The 18062-nt window shown below is 43.6% G+C and overlaps 3 protein-coding genes across 17 annotated transcripts in view; 1 reads left to right on the top strand and 2 right to left on the bottom strand.

Moving 5' to 3' along the window:
- Positions 1-18062, bottom strand: part of CMTM4 (CKLF like MARVEL transmembrane domain containing 4) — a 533141-nt gene that overhangs the window by 380184 nt on the left and 134895 nt on the right. The window lies entirely within an intron of this gene.
- Positions 1-18062, bottom strand: part of TK2 (thymidine kinase 2) — a 44236-nt gene that overhangs the window by 20749 nt on the left and 5425 nt on the right. For 2 of the 8 annotated variants that reach the window (XR_009548275.1, XR_009548274.1), the window contains exons 1-3: positions 5950-6154; positions 4648-4685; positions 976-1089 (exon numbers count right to left, since the gene is read on the bottom strand). Coding sequence is in view for 3 of the 8 variants with exons in the window: in XM_060185412.1 (XP_060041395.1) it covers positions 976-1089; positions 4648-4685; positions 5950-6064 (267 nt within the window). In the remaining 5 variants the exon portion in view is untranslated. Of the gene's footprint in view, positions 1-975; positions 1090-4647; positions 4686-5068; positions 5203-5949; positions 6155-18062 lie in introns of those variants that run through there. The other 6 variants (XM_016185873.2, XM_060185412.1, XM_016185874.2 and 3 more) reach the window with 6 other exon arrangements.
- The window catches only part of CKLF (chemokine like factor), a 36501-nt gene continuing 27148 nt past the window's right edge, over positions 8710-18062 (top strand). For 3 of the 8 annotated variants that reach the window (XM_060185405.1, XM_060185404.1, XM_060185411.1), the window contains exons 1-2: positions 8710-8873; positions 11202-11360. In XM_060185405.1, coding sequence (XP_060041388.1) covers positions 8763-8873; positions 11202-11360 — 270 coding nt within the window. In that variant the 5' untranslated portion in view covers positions 8710-8762. Of the gene's footprint in view, positions 8874-11201; positions 11361-14010; positions 14121-18062 lie in introns of those variants that run through there. The other 5 variants (XM_060185408.1, XM_007517793.3, XR_009548273.1 and 2 more) reach the window with 4 other exon arrangements.

Genomic DNA, 18062 nt, shown 5'->3' with positions numbered 1-18062 from the left:
AAAGAAAAGGTTGTATGGGGTGGCATCTGAGGGATTCAGGCATTAGCTCTCAGGGTTCTCTCCCAGAGGAATCCCATGGGAAACACTCAGCTCTGTGAGGTCAGGGTTTTTATTAGAGCTCAGTCCTGTAGACAGATACATCAAAGTTCCAGATACTCAGAAAGAAAGCAGGTGTCTAGAACAAATTATATTGTCTGCACGAATAGTGCAGGCACAGAGAGCCAGGTCTATCAGTTAAGAAATGGTGTGAAGGCCAGGCAGTGGCACACCCGGTTAAGAACATGTATCAAGAAATGATGGGAGCTTGGGTGTTCGTGCAAGAGTGAGTTACTTCCTTGTTCTTCTTTTGGTATTTTTATTGAGGCTATTATAAGTTCTATGTTTTATTTGTGGCTCATACTACAGTTATTTTAATGAATTTTTTTATTTTTTAATATTTATTTTCCCTTTTGTTGCCCTTGTTACTTTTTATTGTTGTTGTAGTTATTATTGTTGTTGTTATTGATGTCTTCGTTGTTGGATAGGACAGAGAGAATGGAGAGAGGAGAAAGACAAACAGCTGCAGACTTGCTTCACCGCCTGTGAAGAGACTCCCCTGAAGGTGGGGAGCCAGGGGCTCGAACGGGAATCTTTAATGCCAGTCGTTTTGCTTTGCGTCACGTGCACTTAACCCGCTGTGCTACCACCCGACTCCCATTTTAATGAATATTTTAATTGGATAGAGAGAGAAATCAAGAGGGATGGTGGAGACAGAGAGGGAGGGAGTTACCTGCAGCACTATTTCACCACTCAGGAAGATTTCCCCCTGCAGATGGATACCAGGGGCTTGAGCCCGGGTCTTCATGCTTGCATGCACAGGGTGCGCCACCTCCTGGCTCTATATTACAGTTCTATTGATCAGGGCTGATTTATACCCTTATAAATTATTCCACCAAGATTATACAAGTTCCTTTAAACCCCAGATAGAGGCCATACCTCAATGCCTGTTGTATTGGCGAAGAATTCCAGGCACGTAGTCTTCCCACTAGCAATATTGCCCTCCACACAGATCTGGCAGAAGACAATGCACATCAGAATCGGATACTGTGCCTAGAGGAGCATCAGGGAATAGTTCTTTTTTTCTCTCTTTCCTCCCTCCCCCTCACTTTTGTTTTTTTGCAACCGGGGTTAGTAATGGGGCTCAGTGCCTACATGACTCTATCATTCCTGGTAGCCATTTTTCCTTTTTCTTTCTTTCTGACAAAAAGAGGAAATGAGAGGTGCCTATTGCATTGCTCCATCACTAGTGAAGCTTCTCCCTTGCAGATGAGGACTGGGGGCTCAAACCTAGGTCCTTGTGCATGGTAGCACCTGTGCTCTATCAGGTGAGCCACCACTAGGTCCCATGGAACAGTTTCTTGGGAACATCTCAGGTAAGCAATACAGTTGGTTCAAACCAAGATATGCAAGCCAAAATCCTTGGGGAAATCCCCAAGTTCCTACTGCTAGCAATAACAAAATAATACTCTTCTCCAAGTGACAACCTCCAGGCCCACTGCAAGTGGCCCCCAGACTGCTACCTTCTACGATAAAACTACCCTCCTCTTTGTCAACCTCTACACCATACAAAGCCTGCCCTCTCCATCTGAGGCCTGTCCATGCAGCAGCTAAAGTTTACTCTGTTCATACATTGCTGCATGGCCCACTCACCCATCTCCCAGGAGGCCTGAAGGTTCCCCAAGGCTACCCTTAGCCACTGTCTTCTGGAAGTCCCACTGCTCTGTTCACAGTCTCCATGTTATGGTAGACTAGCAGTAAAGTAAGAAAATTACTTAGTCACTTCAGCAGAAGTTTAGGGAGTTTCCAGACCCATCTTAAAAAGAGCAAAATGCTGCCTGTTGCAAGAAGACCAGCAGAAGGTGCCAAACCACTCAGGAAGGATGTAAAGAACAGAATGTGAGGTAGCAGAACTCATGGTCAGGTATAGGTCCTGCCAAGTTTCACACCCATCATACTGAGAAAGGACAGAGTCCATAAGTAAAATATTACCTGACTTACTGATGGGAAACAATGCCCATCTGTCAATAACCACAGGTGGAGAAGGCACAAAGAGAGACTAGCCCCTGCTTCATTATGTCATTTAATAAATTCACATTGCAGCCCCCCCCCAAGTTTTAGTGTATGCATTATGGGTTAGCACATGCACAGAATAATATTGATTATATACACCCAAGCTTGTCAATCAACTGTGTAATCTCAAACTCCTCCCAAAATTATGACTGAAAAAAACCCTCAGAGTTTATAACCAAGGCTCATTTTCCTTTCTTGAAGAGATCTCTCACTCTTCAAGAATATCTTTGCTTACTAGCACTGCAATAGAACACTTCAAACTTATATCAGTCTTCCATTCTTTGCTGATTGTCACAAAGACCAAAGTAGCCGCAATTCCCACAGCATGCACACTGTGGCACCCTGATTCACCACTGTTCAGACCTACCATGGCCTCACTTACTGCCATCTCAGATCTGAAACTCGCTTCTAGCAGGAGGTATATGATTTCCAAGTCCCCAGATCCACAAAGAAACTCAAAGTATAACTAAGAACAACCTTAGAACTACTCCACACTTCTTCTTATGGAGTAACCACTATGTGTTTGGGGGATGTCAGAAAAGAACCTAGGAAAGACCCAGCTCATAAGCAAATTGGCTCATCATTGCTAGCTCAGTAAGTACTATGGGCAGAGGGTAGATAATATAACAGTTATGCAAGGAGATTCTCATGTCTGAGGCTCCAAAGTCCCAGGTTCAATCCCCCGGCACCATCACAAGCCAGAGCTAAGCAGTGCTCTGGTAAAAATAATAATAAGGGGCCAGGTGGTGGCGCACCTCGTTGAGCGCACGTTACAATGCGCAAGGACCTGAGTTCGAGCCCCCAGTCCCCATCTGCAGGGGGAAAGCGTCACAAGTGGTGAAGCAGTGCTGCAGGTGTCTGTCTTGTCTCTCACCCTCTCTATCGCTCCCTTCCCACTCGATTTCTGACTGTTTCTACCCAATCAATAAATAAAGATAATAATAATAATTAGTAGTAGCAGTATGATAATGTACTAGTCCCCATCCAGTTCAACACCCTTCCATGGTGCCATATATATACACATATATATATCACCTCTAGTTTCAACAAACTTCCAAAGATTCCAAGCATTTCAATCACTAGTCATCTCAGAGTGATTTCATTCTTTCCCATCACATCCCATAGGACCTGCCCAAACCTTCTGCCCCTGCATCCCAAACATTGTATTTCTGTCACCTGCCCAGACACTCCCTTCCCAGCTACAGAGCCCACTGATGTCCAGTTCCCTTAAGAAATGAGGCCTGGTCACCAGGCAGTGGCACACATAGCTGAGAACATAGGCTATCAGGTGCAAGGGCCTGGGGTTCAAGCCCCCAGTCCCCACATGCAGAAAGGAAGCTTCAAGAGTGGTGAAGCAGTAAAGCAGATGTCTCTTTCTCTCTCCCTCTCCATCTCCCCTCCCCTCTCAATTTCTCTGTCCTATCAAATTAAAAAACAATAATTAAAAAAAAAAGAAAAGAAACAAAGGCTCTGGATTGATAGTGACGGAAATATTGTCCTCACCCTAGTCAGCTCAAGGTTCCAGCATCCTGTGGACAAGTCTAACATGACCTTCCACTTCACATCAGCCACAGTCCTACCCCAGAACTGGTATCTCAGTATCACAGCCCTGGATGGTCCATGATGGTGGAGCCTGGTGGATTGTCTCTGATGCCCCAGCCACCCACCATTCTCAACACTGACAGGTAGAAGTAGTGGTCAGCATCCAGGCTGTCTTACCAATGTAACCTTTCCCATACTGGGGGAGCAATTCCCACATTCCTTTATAGTCACTCATCCACCTAAAGGACATGAGTACATATATACTCTTAATTTGTGCAGAACTTTAGAACCTACAAGAAACTAGTCACAGAGATGGGTTATAGAGAAGGGTTTGAGACCCAGAGGTGGCAACAGATTATCCTGATGTGTATGTGTGTGTGTGTGTATTTTTTTAATTAGAGAATAGTTTACAGTTGACAGTAAAATACAGTAGTTAGTACATGTGTAACATTTCTCAGTTTCCCACTTAACAATTCAACCCCCACTAGGCCCTCCTCTGCCATCATCCAAGACCTGTACCCTCTCCCCACCACCCCAGAGTCTTTTAACTTTGGTGCAATACACCAACTCCAGTCCAAGTTCTGCTTTGTGTTTTCCCTTCTGTTCTTATTTTTCAACTTCTACTTGAGTGGCTAAGTTGTGGTATATATACAAAATGGAATAGTACTCGGCTATTTAAAATAGTGAATTCACATTCTTCATCTCATCTTAGATGGAATTTGAAGGAATCGTGTTAAGTCAGATAAGCCAGAAAGAGAACGATGAATATGGGATGATCCCACTCATAGACAGAGTGAAGATATATCTATAGACATCGCACATTGTGTGTGTGTGTGTGTGTGTATAAAACAAACATGGTAATATATATTATGTGCAAACATTCCCTTACTACTCTCAAGATGATATATATATTATACATACATATGCATATACACATACACACATATATATATTCCGTATATCCTGTGCTGGAGAGTGCACAAAAAAGGGACTTACCACTGATTTTTTCTCTTTTCCATTTCCTGTATCTTCATCTACAAAAAAAAAAAAAGCCAATTTTAGTTGCTTTTCTTTAACTTTATTAGTTATTAGGCAGAGACAGAAATTGAGAGGGAGGGGAGATAGGGAGGGAGAGGAGACAGAGGGACACCTGCAGCCTTGCTTCACCACTTACGAAGCTTTCCCCCTGGCAGGTGGGGAGAAATCACTTTTTAAACTCAGTTTTAAATAGTTCATTTCCTTGTCCTCATTTATTAAACCAGCACAGTCATTTTAATGCTTGCTTCCTGAAGAAAAAAAAAGGTTTTCCAATAACACTATGGACACCGCTCTTTCCAACGGCGAATGAAGGTCTTTTCAGCCCTCCCAAGTTGTGACACTGAGCACCACCGGGACCCACTGGCACATCGGCACCCACATGTGCTCAGCTCCTCCCACTCAGTACAGCGCCCTTTTCACTTCATCTCAGACCCTCGCAGGAGCAGCGCAGCACACGGGCTAGAGTGAGTCCCAGACGGCTCTGGGCTGACGAGGCTGCCTGCCACCCACCCACGGGTGCTTCCGAGGAGGCCCCCATAAAGCCAGAAGCGGGTGCGCCAGTTGCCCCGTTTTCTGAAGGGGAGGGAGAGAGGGCCTCGACCAGCGGCAGACTCTTGGAAACAGAGCTGGCAGTCAGCTGAGGTAAAGAACAAACACCTCATCACAGACCCCTGCAAGCGTCAACCCGGCTTTGACCTAGCACGTTATGATTGGGCCCTCCTCAATCGCTATCGAACAGGCCATGGCCGGTGCGCTGCTATGTTCCATCGCTGGGGAGCCAGAGACGACCCGAACTGCCCCTGCGGCTACAGACAGACTATGACCCACATAGTCAACGACTGCCACCTCTCCAGATTCAAAGGAGGTCTCGAAACTTTACATCAGGCTCAACCTGACGCTGTTGACTGGCTACGGAAGAAGGGCAAACGCTAGAAGAAGTAGTAGTAGTAGCTGCTGGAGGAGCGTGGGCATCCCCGGCCAGTTAACCGCAGCTCCTCAGAGACGGGAGCCCGGGACCGAGCACCTCGCCTGAGGGCTGGGGAGGAACCTTCCGCGCTGCGGGGCCCCCAGCCCGGCCCAGCAGGTAAGCGGCGGGGAGCCCGGAAGCGCCAACCCCGCGCTCCGACCCGCGTCCCGGGGACCCGCCTTCCTCGCAGTGCCGGGCGCCTAGCCGGAGAAGCTCGGCGGAGGAGTTCGGGGTACACGGATAGGGCGGCGGCGACCCAGCGGCCGGCGAAGAGAAAGGGATAGACGCGTTACCGGGAGCCCAAGTCCCGTGTTGTGCCACCCGCAGCCCCACGGCCGAGGCGGGGCTCCTCCGCTGTCCCCGGCGAAGCGCCCGGGAGACCCGGCCCCACAGTGGCCGCAGCAGCATAGCCGGGTGGCGGAGCGTCCAGCCGGCGCGAGTTTACGCATGCGCGGCCTGCTAGCGGAGCCCGCCTCCCAACCCCGCACGGCGCCGCCAGGTCCGCGCGCCCCCAATCCCGGCGCCCTGTGCAGCCGGGCTCTTAAAGCGACACGATCGCATTTCATCTTCTGCCAGGGAAAAATATCTTGAGGGAGGAGGACTTGGCCCATTGCAGCCGGGAAATATTCCTGTTGATGAGACCCTGGCAGAATAAAGCCATGACTAGTGATAGGTAGCAAATAATTGTTATCCCCTGACTTCAATTATGATTTATTTAATCAAGCATCTATTTCTTTTTTATTTTATTCGTGATTTAATAATGATTAACAAAATTGTAAGGTAACGGGACAGTTCCATACAGTTCCCACCACCAGAGTTCCATATCCCATCCCCTCTATTGGAAGCTTCCCTATTTTTTTTTTTATTTATTTATTTTTAATTTTTTTTTTCCCTCCAGGGTTATTGCTGGGCTCAGTGCCTGCACCATGAATCCACCGGCACCATCATAAGCCAGAGCTAAGCAGTGCTCTGGTAAAAATAATAATAAGGGGCCAGATGGTGATGCACCTGGTTACGCGCTCACACTACAGTGCGCAAGGACCTGAGTTCGAGCCCCCAATCCCCACCTGTAGAAGGAAAGTTTCAAGAGCGGTGAAGCAGGGCGCAGGCGTTGCTCTGTCTCTCTCCCTCTCTATTTCCTTTCCCCTCTGAGTTCTCTCTGTCTCTATCCAATAATAAATTAATAAAGTATTTTTTAAAAAGAAAAGTACAACTAAGATGGAAAGAAAGCATGATGGTTATGCAAAATATTTCCTGCCTGAGGCTATCATATCCCAGATTCAATCCCCAGTACCACCCACCATAAACCAGAGCTGAGCAGTGCTCTGGTTTCTATCCTCCTCTCTGTATCTCTCTCATTAAAAATAAATAAATAGGGAGTCGGGCGGTAGCGCAGCAGGTTAAGCACACGTGGCGCAAAGCTCAAGGACCAGCCGAGGGATCCGGGTTTGAGCCCCTGGCTCCCCACCTGCAGGGGAATCGCTCCACAGGCGGTGAAGCAGGTCTGCAGGTGTCTACCTTTCTCTCCCCGCTCTGTCATCCCCTCCTCTCTCCATTTCTCTGTTCAACCCAACAATGACAGCAACAATAATAACTACAACACAAAACAAGGGCAACAAAAGAGAATAAATAAATATTTTAAAATTAATTAAATATAAATATTTTTAAATGCACGACTAACATTCCAGGTGGAGAGAAAACAAGGATAGGGAGGAAGTCTGTGGGTCAGGTAGCAAGTAGCCCAAGTGTGGGTGACCCCAAGATCTGGAATGTGAGGTGTTGCAGTAAAAGCAATGACACTCATCCTACCCTTCTCCAGTGTGTGGGGTGCAAGAAGTGTGAGAGGGAAAAGGAAGCCATTTGAAGAGCATTATCCATTCACTGATACCAGAAAGCCTCAACCCGCTCACATTTCCTGTAATATATGCCACAGACCTACTTCTCACAGGGCTCCCCCACTCCTCTCCGTATACAGACTTCAGGGTTAAGTTCCACATCTTTGTATAAACTTGGGGTGAGGACATTGGAGGTTCTTGCTGATCAGATTTAACTGAAAGAAGCCTGGATGAAATGGAGTAAAAACTAAAATGGGCATGATTTAAAGAGTTCTAGATGGATTATCCAAGACAGAGTTTAAAATCACATAAAGAGAGCCAAATGTAATTTATATCCCTGAAAAAGACAGACTGCAAGCTAAGTGGAGCTGTGATTTCATTTGAGTCATCAACAAACTCAAGTCCATTTTCTTGAGGGCCACAAGTTGTACTAAGGGGAAAACACGCACCAGTGTGGGGAGACGGGGGGGGGGGGGGGGGGTGAGGGGAGACGGGGTAGAGTAAAACAAAGAAGAGGGGCCAGGAGTTAGTGCACCCGATTAAGCGCACATGGCACAAAGCACAAGGACCTGCCCAAGGATCCAGGTTCAAGCCCCTGGCTCCCTAACTTCAGGGGGTCACTTCACAAGCTGTGAAGAAGGTCTGCAGGTGTCTGTCTTTTCTTTCTTCCTTTCTGTCTACCCTTCCCCTCTCAATTTCTCTCTGTCCTATCAAATAAAATGGGAAAAAGAAATCGTAGTGCCGGCACCAACCCCCAGCGATAATCGTGGAGTCAAAAAGAAAAAGAAAGAAAGAAAGAAAGAAAGAAAGAAAGAAAGAAAGAAAGAAAGAAAGAAAGAAAGAAAGAGAACATATCAGCTGGTAATAAAATGCTGAGGAAGAATGATGGTGGCCACGCTAAAACAAGAGAGCAAGGTAAAAACTAGGGAGGTGGAACTTGTGATGTTGATGGTCTGCAGCATCCTGCCTTCTCCCGCCCCGGAAGCAGTTCCTGATAGGAAAAGTTGCATAGAGAGGCGGAGAGCAGTTGTTACAGGTGCCTGGCAGCGCACGGTCTTGCTAACACTGACCGTGACCCTTGCTGCACACGCCCACCGAGCCAGAAAAGCCCCAAGTAGCAGACTACAGTTAGACGCATGCGCACGAGTGAGGACGAACCCGGCGCCGTACGCATGCGTGCGCGAAGGTGAGACGCCTAGAAAAAGTGCGAGACGGCTGCAGAGGCGGTTGCGGGCTGGCGGGGGGGCCCGTGTGCTGGCCAGAGGGGCCGGATGGCAAGTGCAGGCGCCGAGCCAGCGAGGGAGATGCCGCCCTTGAAAGTGAAAATTCAGCATCGCCCCTTCTGTTTCAGCGTGAAAGGTCACGTGAAGATGCTGCGGTTGGTGAGAGCCCGGCCACTGCAGGGGCTGCGGGAGGCGGTGTGCAAGCTGCCTCTAGGGCAGGGAGAGAGGACTGGACAGTGTGGGGCAGAAGTCCGCTTTCAGACTTTTTTTTTTAAATTTATTTCTTTATTGGGGAATTAATGTTTTACATTCAACAGTAACAGACTTTTTTTTTTTTTTAACCAAAGCCTCTCTAGAGGCAAAGTATTATTTAGCTCTGCAGCCTGGAGGGGTGGGGGTAGGGTGGAAGAAGAAAAAAAAAATGCATTGTCCTGGAGGAGGGGGGAGGACTTTGCAAATCGAGCATCTCTCCTTGAATGACTCACATAAACCGGGTACCCGGAATACCCGGTGAAGCAGCTGCAGTGAGACCACTCAGCCCAAATGCTATTAAAAATGAGTTTTAAAATTATGTTATTTATTAAATAGGACAAAGAAATTGAGAGGACAGGGGAAAATAGAGAGGGAGACAGACAGACACCTGCAGTATTTGCTTCACTGCTCTTGAAGCATCCACCCCCCACACACCGTGCAGGTGGGGAATGGGGGCTCGAACCCAAGTCATTAATAAGATAATATGTGCATCTAACAGGGTGCACCACAGCCCATTCCCCCCCCCACCCAATTTTTTAATTAAGATTAATTGCTTAGTATACCAGGGTTAGGCAGTGGCACACCCAATTAAGCACACATGCCAAAATTAACTACTTCATCCTGCCATGCTGAGTTTTGCTGGATGTTGTATAAGCTTATTTTACCAAAGAAGTTTGATGTGGTCAAGCTCAAGACTGATACAGTCCGGAGCATGGGCAAGGGAAATGCCGGTTTCTGGGGTGTCAAACATACCAGGAGCATTGGGTCAGTTCTGAACAGATGTTTGGAGGGAATGTATCATCCTTTGGAGAATGATAACCTAGCTGTTGTAGTGAGTAGAAATTGTCATAGGGAAATAAACTGAAGGAATTCAAGAAGAGAAAATGACAAGAAAAAATAATTTTCTTAATTTTAGAGAAGAGCCATGTAAGAGAATGGGTGAAAATGGTTCAGAGTTACAGTTCCGCTTACTACAAGGAAGAAGTTTGTATTTTGAAAGTTTCAAAAATGATATGTCCACTTGTAAAGTCAGTACATTTCCAGGTAGCAAAGATTATAGATGAACACTTGGTATGCTATAAAGGAAAGACACTTCAGAATGTAAGATAAACTAAATACAAGTTTCTCCCCACAGTAATAGTCTGTAATTCTGAGAAGTAACTTAATGTGATACAAGTCTGAATGCATAAATGAGGTTTAGCAAATTCTGGAGTTCAAAGAATGGAGAAATAGCTTTGAATTGGGAGTAAATAATGAAGGAAGAAGTGACCTAAAATCTGGGGTTTTATGCCAGGTACTGATAACATTGGAACACTGGGAGAAGACCTGACTTTTGTGGAAAAATTTTAATTCTGACATATTAATTCCCTTAACAAACAATCTGACTATTGGGCCTGGGCAGTGGCACACCTGGCTAAGCACAGATAGCATTGGGCACAAAGACCCACATAAGGACCTGTGTTCAAGCCCCTACTCTCCTCTTTCAGCAGGATTGCTTCACTAGCGGTGAAGCAAGTCTGCAGGTATCTATCTTTCTCTCCCTCTCTTTCCCTCTCCATCTCTCCTCCCCTCTCAATTTATCTCTGTCCAGTCAAATAAAATAGGAGGAAAAGTGGCCGTTGGGAGTGCTAAATTCTTAGTGCTGGCACCAAGCCCCAGCAGTAACCCTGGCGGTGGCAATAAAAACTAAAAAACAATTTGAGTATTTAGTATATTCTCAGGTTTGCATGAAGACCTAGACAACAGAAAAATCTGACTCCTGGAAATGTTCAGTTGAGTCTGGGAGACAAACAGGTGATAGGTATAATCTGTGAGAAGATGGAGATAGTACATGGAGTGAGATGGCTAACTAGGGATGAGAGAGAGGTGTGAGTCAACTCCCTAAAAGAACTCAGGCTGGGATCTGTACAATAGCTACATGAGCAAAAGGAAGGATGATGAAGGAGGAAAGCCTGGAAGTACTTGAGGGAAAAGGAGATACTTGGTGGCGAAAGATTAGGAGAACAGATATGGGAGGTGATAGTACAAGGTATACAAGTGGAATAATTAAATTGAAAACATAGAGGGACACCTAGTTCTCTATAATGCAGAAATCAACAATCCATACATTTTACCCAGGCTTCTTCTTCTAGGTATGTCTGCATATGAACAGGAACCCTTTTGTTTACTTGTTTCAGAAATCATTTTTACATCTTAAACTTATTCAGTAATTGAACAATTTTTTTTTCTTTATAGGCACTAACTGCAACATCTATGACCTTTTTTATCCTCGCACAAGCCCCTGAACCATATATTGTTATCACTGGATTTGAAGTCACCGTTATTTTATTTTTCATACTTTTATATATGCTCAGACTTGATCGATTAATGAACTGTTTGTTTTGGCCTTTGCTTGTAAGTGTTCAATTTTGTCATTAAAGTTAACTACCCTTTCCTGCCACTGGTGGGATATTACAATAATCTCTACTCTTTAGTTTTCTTAAACCTATAAGGTAATCTCTGACAGGCTTAGTTAGGAAGCAGGAACTGTTTTCACAGCTAATGCACTCTATAGCCTGGGGAGATTCTCAGGGAAAAAGAGAAGCTGCAGAGCAGCAGGCAGGAGTTCTGTTGCCCAGCTGACACACAAGTTGTCATGCACAAAGCCCTGGATTTGAGCCCCAGCACCACATGGAAGCACCACAACACTGGGAGAAGTTCCACAGATGGTAGAGCAGTGTTGTGGTGTCACACCCTCTCTGCCTATCTCTCTCCCTCTCAGTATGTCTGGGGAAAAAAAAAACATATATATGCCCAGCAGTGGTAAATATCACACATGCACAAGGCCCTGGCACCAAAACAAATAGAAAAAAAGTTCTCCTCTATCCAAGAGTAGATGTAGCTGACCTTTCTGGTAGGAGAATTAACCTAAGTGTCTATAATATAGAAAACATTTAAATTTAAGGTCATAGTTACTGAAACTATAGAGCATTCTTTTTAATTTTTTTAAGTTACTTACTCTTTTTTAAAAAAATATTTTTAATTATCTTTATGTATTGGGTAGAGACAGCCAGAAATCGAGAGGGGAGAGAGAGGTAGAGAGACACCTGCAACTCTGCTTCACCACTTGTGAAGCTTCCTCCTGCAGGTGGGGACTGGGGGCTTGAACCTGAGTCCTTGCCCATTGTAACATGTGCTCAACCAGGTGCACCACCACATGGCCCCCACCTTTTAAAAATGTTTTTGTATCTTAATTTATTCGATAGAGATAGCCAGAAATCAAGAGGGAAGTGGGTAATATATAGGGAAGGAGAGAGAGAGAAAAGGAGAGAGGGAGAGAGAGAGGCACCTGTAGTGCTGCTTCACCACTCTGAAGCTTTCCCCCTGCAGATGGGGACCAGAGTCTCGACCTTGTGTCCTTTCTCATTCTAACATGTGTGTTCAACCAGATGCACTACCACCTGGCCCCCTAGAGCGTTCTTATTCTTTACTTCTCTTTTGTTTCTCATATACTCCTATTTATTTTGCATTTTTATTTTACTTTTTTTAAAGATTTTTTTTTAATATTTTATTTATTTACTAATGAGACAGACAGGAGGAGAGAGAGAAATAACCAGATAACACTCTGGTACATGTGCTGCTGGGGATTGAACTCGGGACCTCATGCTTGAGAATCCAATGCTTTATCCACTGCGCCACCTTCCAGACCACCATTTTTTTAAGATTGTATTTATTAATGGCCAGGTGGTGGCACATCTGGTTAAGCGCACACACCACAGTGTGCAAGGACCCAGGTTCAAGCCCCTGGAGGTCGCCCACCTGCATGGGCAAAGCTTCACAAGCAGTGAAGCAGGTCTGCAGATGTCTCTCTGTCTCCTTATCTCCCCTCCTCTGTCAATTTCTCTCTGTCTCTATTCAATAATAAATAAATAGATTATTTTTAAAAGATTTTATTCTTGGGAGTTGGGCGTTAGTACAGCGGGTTAATCGCACGTGGCACAGAGTACAAGGACCAGACGTAAGGATACCGGTTCGAGATATATACCAGACGTAAGGATACCCCGGCTCCCCACCTGTAGGAGAGTCGCTTCACAGGTGGTGAAGCAGGTCTGCAGGTGTCTATCTTTCTCTCCCCGTCTCTGTCTTGCCCTCCTCTCTCCATTTCTCTCTGCCCTATCCAACAACAACATCAATAACAATAACAACTACAACAACAATAAAAAACAAGGGCAACAAAAGGGAAAATAAATATTCTTTTAAAAAATATTTTATTTATTTATGATAAAGACAGGAGGAGAGAGAAAGAACCAGACATACACCCTGGTACATGTGTTGCCAGCTATTGAACTCAGGACCTCATGCTTGAGAGTCTAATGCTTTACCTACTGCATCACCTCCTGGACCACTGTTTTACTTTTTTTAATCTCATTTTATTTATTTTATTTTGGGTTTTTGTTTTACTTTTTATCTCCTGCTTATTTTTTAAAGTGCTAGAGATCTAGACTGGGGAGATAACATAATGGCTATGCAAAGAGCCTTCCATGCCTGAGGCTGTGAGGTCTCAGTTTCAGTCCCCAGCACCACTATAAGCCAGAGCTGAGCAGTGCTCTGGTTAAAACAAATAAAGTGCTAGGGATCTAATCTAAAGTACCCAGGGCCACCAGCATTTACTATACTGCTAAGCCACTTCACTGACCAAACTTTTATATAGTTTTAGAGTTAGAAAGAGAGGGAGAGACACTAAAGCATTATTCCATTTCTTTCCTCAGTGTTCTCCTGCGGTGCCAGGAATCAAACCCAGGTTCTCATGCATAGAAGCCATGTGCTCTACCCATTGAGCCATCTCTCAGGCCCCTTTATCTCCATCTTAAATGAGTTATTTTATGGCCTAAAATTTTGGGGACGGAGATGAATGAATATAGATCTACATCATGCACATGCTGACTTACTTGTGGAAAATTACAATAATCTAGAAGGCTGAATAAAACAAGTTATGTTACTATTTATGTATTATTTAAACTGTCTTTAATCAGTAATACTAAATAATGTTTAACTCATCTTGTAGTAGCATATGGACTTCACCTGCCATACTCATGGCATTAGAAATAACTGCCCAATGAAGTACCCAGATGGTTCTGGAAACTCAAAATAGACAAGTTGAAGATTTTAGTTAAGGTGTGTATTACCCTCCAGCCTTGACTATAAGCTAGCTGTGGTAACAACTGAGTGATTTCACTTCTCTGCTCTCCTTTCAACCCTTATCTCCACCATCCTGTTTCCCTAGGTCTCCTACCTCCTTCCTGCCCCTTGCTCCCTCTCCCCACCCCCAGGCTGAACTAGTAACTGAATTTGCCTTCCTCTGCTGCACACATTGCATTCTCTTAGATTCCAAAGTACGGACATCTAAGATTATAACCCCCATTAAAGAGAGAACTTTAGAGCTATCCTCAAACTGTAAACATGCCTTCAAGTGGTACCTTCAAGAACCACCACAGTGATGAGCATTTCAGGCTAATCACAAACTGAGAAAACTGCAGGAGGGCAGAGCTGAGAACTACTGAATACATCTCAGAACCTCTCCAAACTCCTGCTTAATCTACACTTCAGTGCTGGATCTGATGGGGTGAAGTCTAAGAAAAGAGATTACGAACAAAGAGTTCCTCATCGACCCTCAGGCTATATAGTACTATATAGCAGTAGAAAGGGCTAGACTATGTTTTAAACGTGGGTTGTATACATGACAAAGCAGCACACTATCCAAGTGAGCTATTTTACCACCCCAAGTAAAATTATTTTTGAAATATTTCTTCAAGCTTGTGAATGTAGGTCATATCCTCTTGGTCTTGTATTCAGAAAAGTATATAGCTGTTCTTTGTATCCTGTACTTCCCTGGTTAATACAACTAACACATTCTGGCATTCATTTGTCTTCAAATTAGTAGTCCTCTGGAGTTTCTTACATGTTCAGGTATTAAAGTTAGAGCCCTATAAACTCAACAAGATAGCTGAGAGGAAGAATAGCCTTTGTGTGACATACTGAGCATAGTCTGTTTTCTCTTGAGGACCAAACTTCACTGAAACCATGCCAGATGGTCAACTAAGTGATTACTTCACTAAGAAATCCAGATGTCTCTACTCTTAATCTAATGAAATAACTTATTCAAAAATGTCAAGTAAGGACAGGAAGCTAGTGAAGTGGTAGAGCATAGGACTTGGAGCCTTAGGGCCCAAGTTTCATCCTCTGCACTGGATAGAACAGATAAGCAGGGGGCCAGGTGGTAACGCAGTAGGTTAATCACACATGGGGGTGAAGCACACATGGTGCAAAGTGCAAGGACTGGCGTAAGGATCCCGGTTCGAACCCCCAGCTCGCCACCTGCAGAAGGGTTGGTTCACAGGCGGTGAAGCAGGTCTGTAAGTGTCTATCTTTCTCTCCCCCTCTTTGTCTTCCCCTGATTTCTTTCTGTCCTATCCAACAACAACAGCAATGGCGACAATAATATTAACAACAACAAGGGTAACAACAAGGGCAACAAAATGGAAAAAATGGCCTCCAGGAGCAGTGGATTCATAATGCAGGCACTGAGCCCTAGCGATAACCCTGGAGGCAAAAAAAAAAAAAAAAAAAACAGATAAGCCGTGCAGTGCTCTGGTCTTTGTCTTTTTTACTCTCATAAAAATAAATGAATCTCATATAAGCCAATGGCCCACAAAAAAGGGCAGGAACAGCTATTCTCATATCTGACATGATAGACTATAAAATAGATAAGATTAAAAAAGATAGGAATGGATGCTCTTAATGCTCAGAGGATAGTCAATCCAGAGGACTTAACAATTATTAACATCTATGCACCCAATCAGAAGCCATCTAAATACATCAAACTTCTACTGAAAGAGCTACAGCAATATATTAACAGTAACACAATCATAGTAGGGGACTTCAACACCCCACTCTCTCAACTTGACAGATCATCCAAGCAGAAAATCAATAAAGACATAAGGGAGCTAAATGAAGAGATAGATAAACTAGAACTATTGGACATTTTCAGAGTCATTCATCCCAAGAAACTGGAATACACATTTTACTCAAATCCACATAGGTCATTCTCAAGGATAGACCATATGTTAGGCCACAAAGACAGCATCAGAAAATTCAAAAGCATTGAAATCATCCCAAGCATCTTCTCAGACCACAGTGGAATTAAACTAACACTTAACAATCAACAAAAGATTAGTAACAGTCCCAAAATGTGGGAGCTCAACAGTACACTTCTTAACAACTTCTGGGTCAAAGAGGAAATAAAGGAAGAAATCAATATGTTTTGAGAATTCAATGAAAATTAAGACACAAGCTATCAAAATACTTGGGACACAACTAAGGCTTACATAGCTTAACATAGCTATACAAGCACACATTATACAAGGCTTACATAGCTTAACATAGCTATACAAGCACACATTAGGAAACAAGAAAAAGCACAAATAAACAGCCAGATTGCACATCTTAAAGACCTAGAAGAAGAAGAACAAAGGAACCCTAAAGCAACCAGAAGGACAGAAATCACTAAAGTTAGGGCAGAAATAAATAACATTGAGAATAGGAAAACCATACAAAAGATCAACGAAAGTAAATGTTGGTTCTTCGAAAGAGTGAACAAAATCGACAAACCTTTAGCCAGACTCACTAAACAAAAAAGAGAGAAGACCCAAATAAATTGGATACTAAATGAAAAAGGAATTATCACAACAGACACTGCAGAAATTCAACATATCATGTGAGGCTTCTATGAACAACTATATACCACCAAGCTAAAGAACCTGGAAGAAATGGATGATTTCCTAGATACCTACCAACTTCCAAAACTAAGTAAAGAGGAATGGATAACATGAATAGGCCCATCACAGCTAATGAAATTGAAACAGTTATCAAAAATCTCCCCAAAAATAAAAGTCCTGGACCAGATGGTTTTACAAATGAATTCTACAAAACCTTCAAAGAAGAACTAATACCTCTACTTTTAAAAGTCTTCCAGAAGATTGAAGACACTGGAATACTTCCTGCCAGCTTCTATGAAACCAACATCACTCTGATACCAAAAACAGACAGGGACACAACCAAAAAAGAAAACTACAGACTAATATCTCTGATGAACATAGATGCAAAAATATTGAACAAAATTCTAGCCAACCGGATACAGCAGTATATCAAAAAGATTGTCCATCATGACCAAGTGGGGTTTATCCCAGGCATGCAAGGTTGGTTTAATATATGTAAATCAATCAATGTGATCCACCACATCAACAAAAGCAAGACCAAAAACCACATGGTCATATCAATAGATGCAGAGAAAGCCTTTGACAAAATATAACATCCCCTTATGATCAAAACACTACAAAAAATGGGAATAGATGGAAAATTCCTGAAGATAGTGGAGTCTATATATAGCATACCTACAGCCAACATCATACTCAATGGTGAAAAACTGGAAGCATTTCCACTCAGATCAGGTACTAGACAGGGCTGCCCACTATCACCATTACTATTCAACATAGTGTTAGAAGCTCTTGCCATAGCAATCAGGCAGGAGCAAGGAATTAAAGGCATACAGATTGGAAGAGAAGAAGTCAAACTCTCCTTATTTGCAGATGACATGATAGTATACATGGAAAAACCTAAGGAATCCAGCAAGAAGATTTTGGAAATCATCAGGCAATACAGTAAGGTGTCAGGCTATAAAATTAACATTCAAAGTCAGTGGCATTCCTCTATGCAAACACTAAGAAGAAATTGAAATCCAGAAATCAATTCCTTTTACTACAGCAACAAAAATAAAATATCTAGGAGTAAATCTAACCAAAGAAGTGAAAGACTTGTATACTGAAAATTATGAGTCACTACTCAAGGAAATTGAAAAAGACACAAAGAAGTGGAAAGATATTTCATGTTCATGGATTGGAAGAAATAACATCAGCAAAATGAATATACTACCCAGAGCCATCTACAAATTTAATGTTATCCCCATCAAGATCCCAAGCACATTTTTAGGAGAGTAGAACAAATGCTACAAATGTTTATCTGTACCTGTTTATCAGAAAATACCTAAAATTGCCAAACAAT

This window comes from Erinaceus europaeus, chromosome 2, assembly GCF_950295315.1.
Source record: "Erinaceus europaeus chromosome 2, mEriEur2.1, whole genome shotgun sequence".
Classification (NCBI taxonomy): Eukaryota; Metazoa; Chordata; class Mammalia; order Eulipotyphla; family Erinaceidae; genus Erinaceus; species Erinaceus europaeus.
Note: the sequence above shows the minus strand (reverse complement) of the source record. Positions and strands in the feature narration are given on the sequence as shown.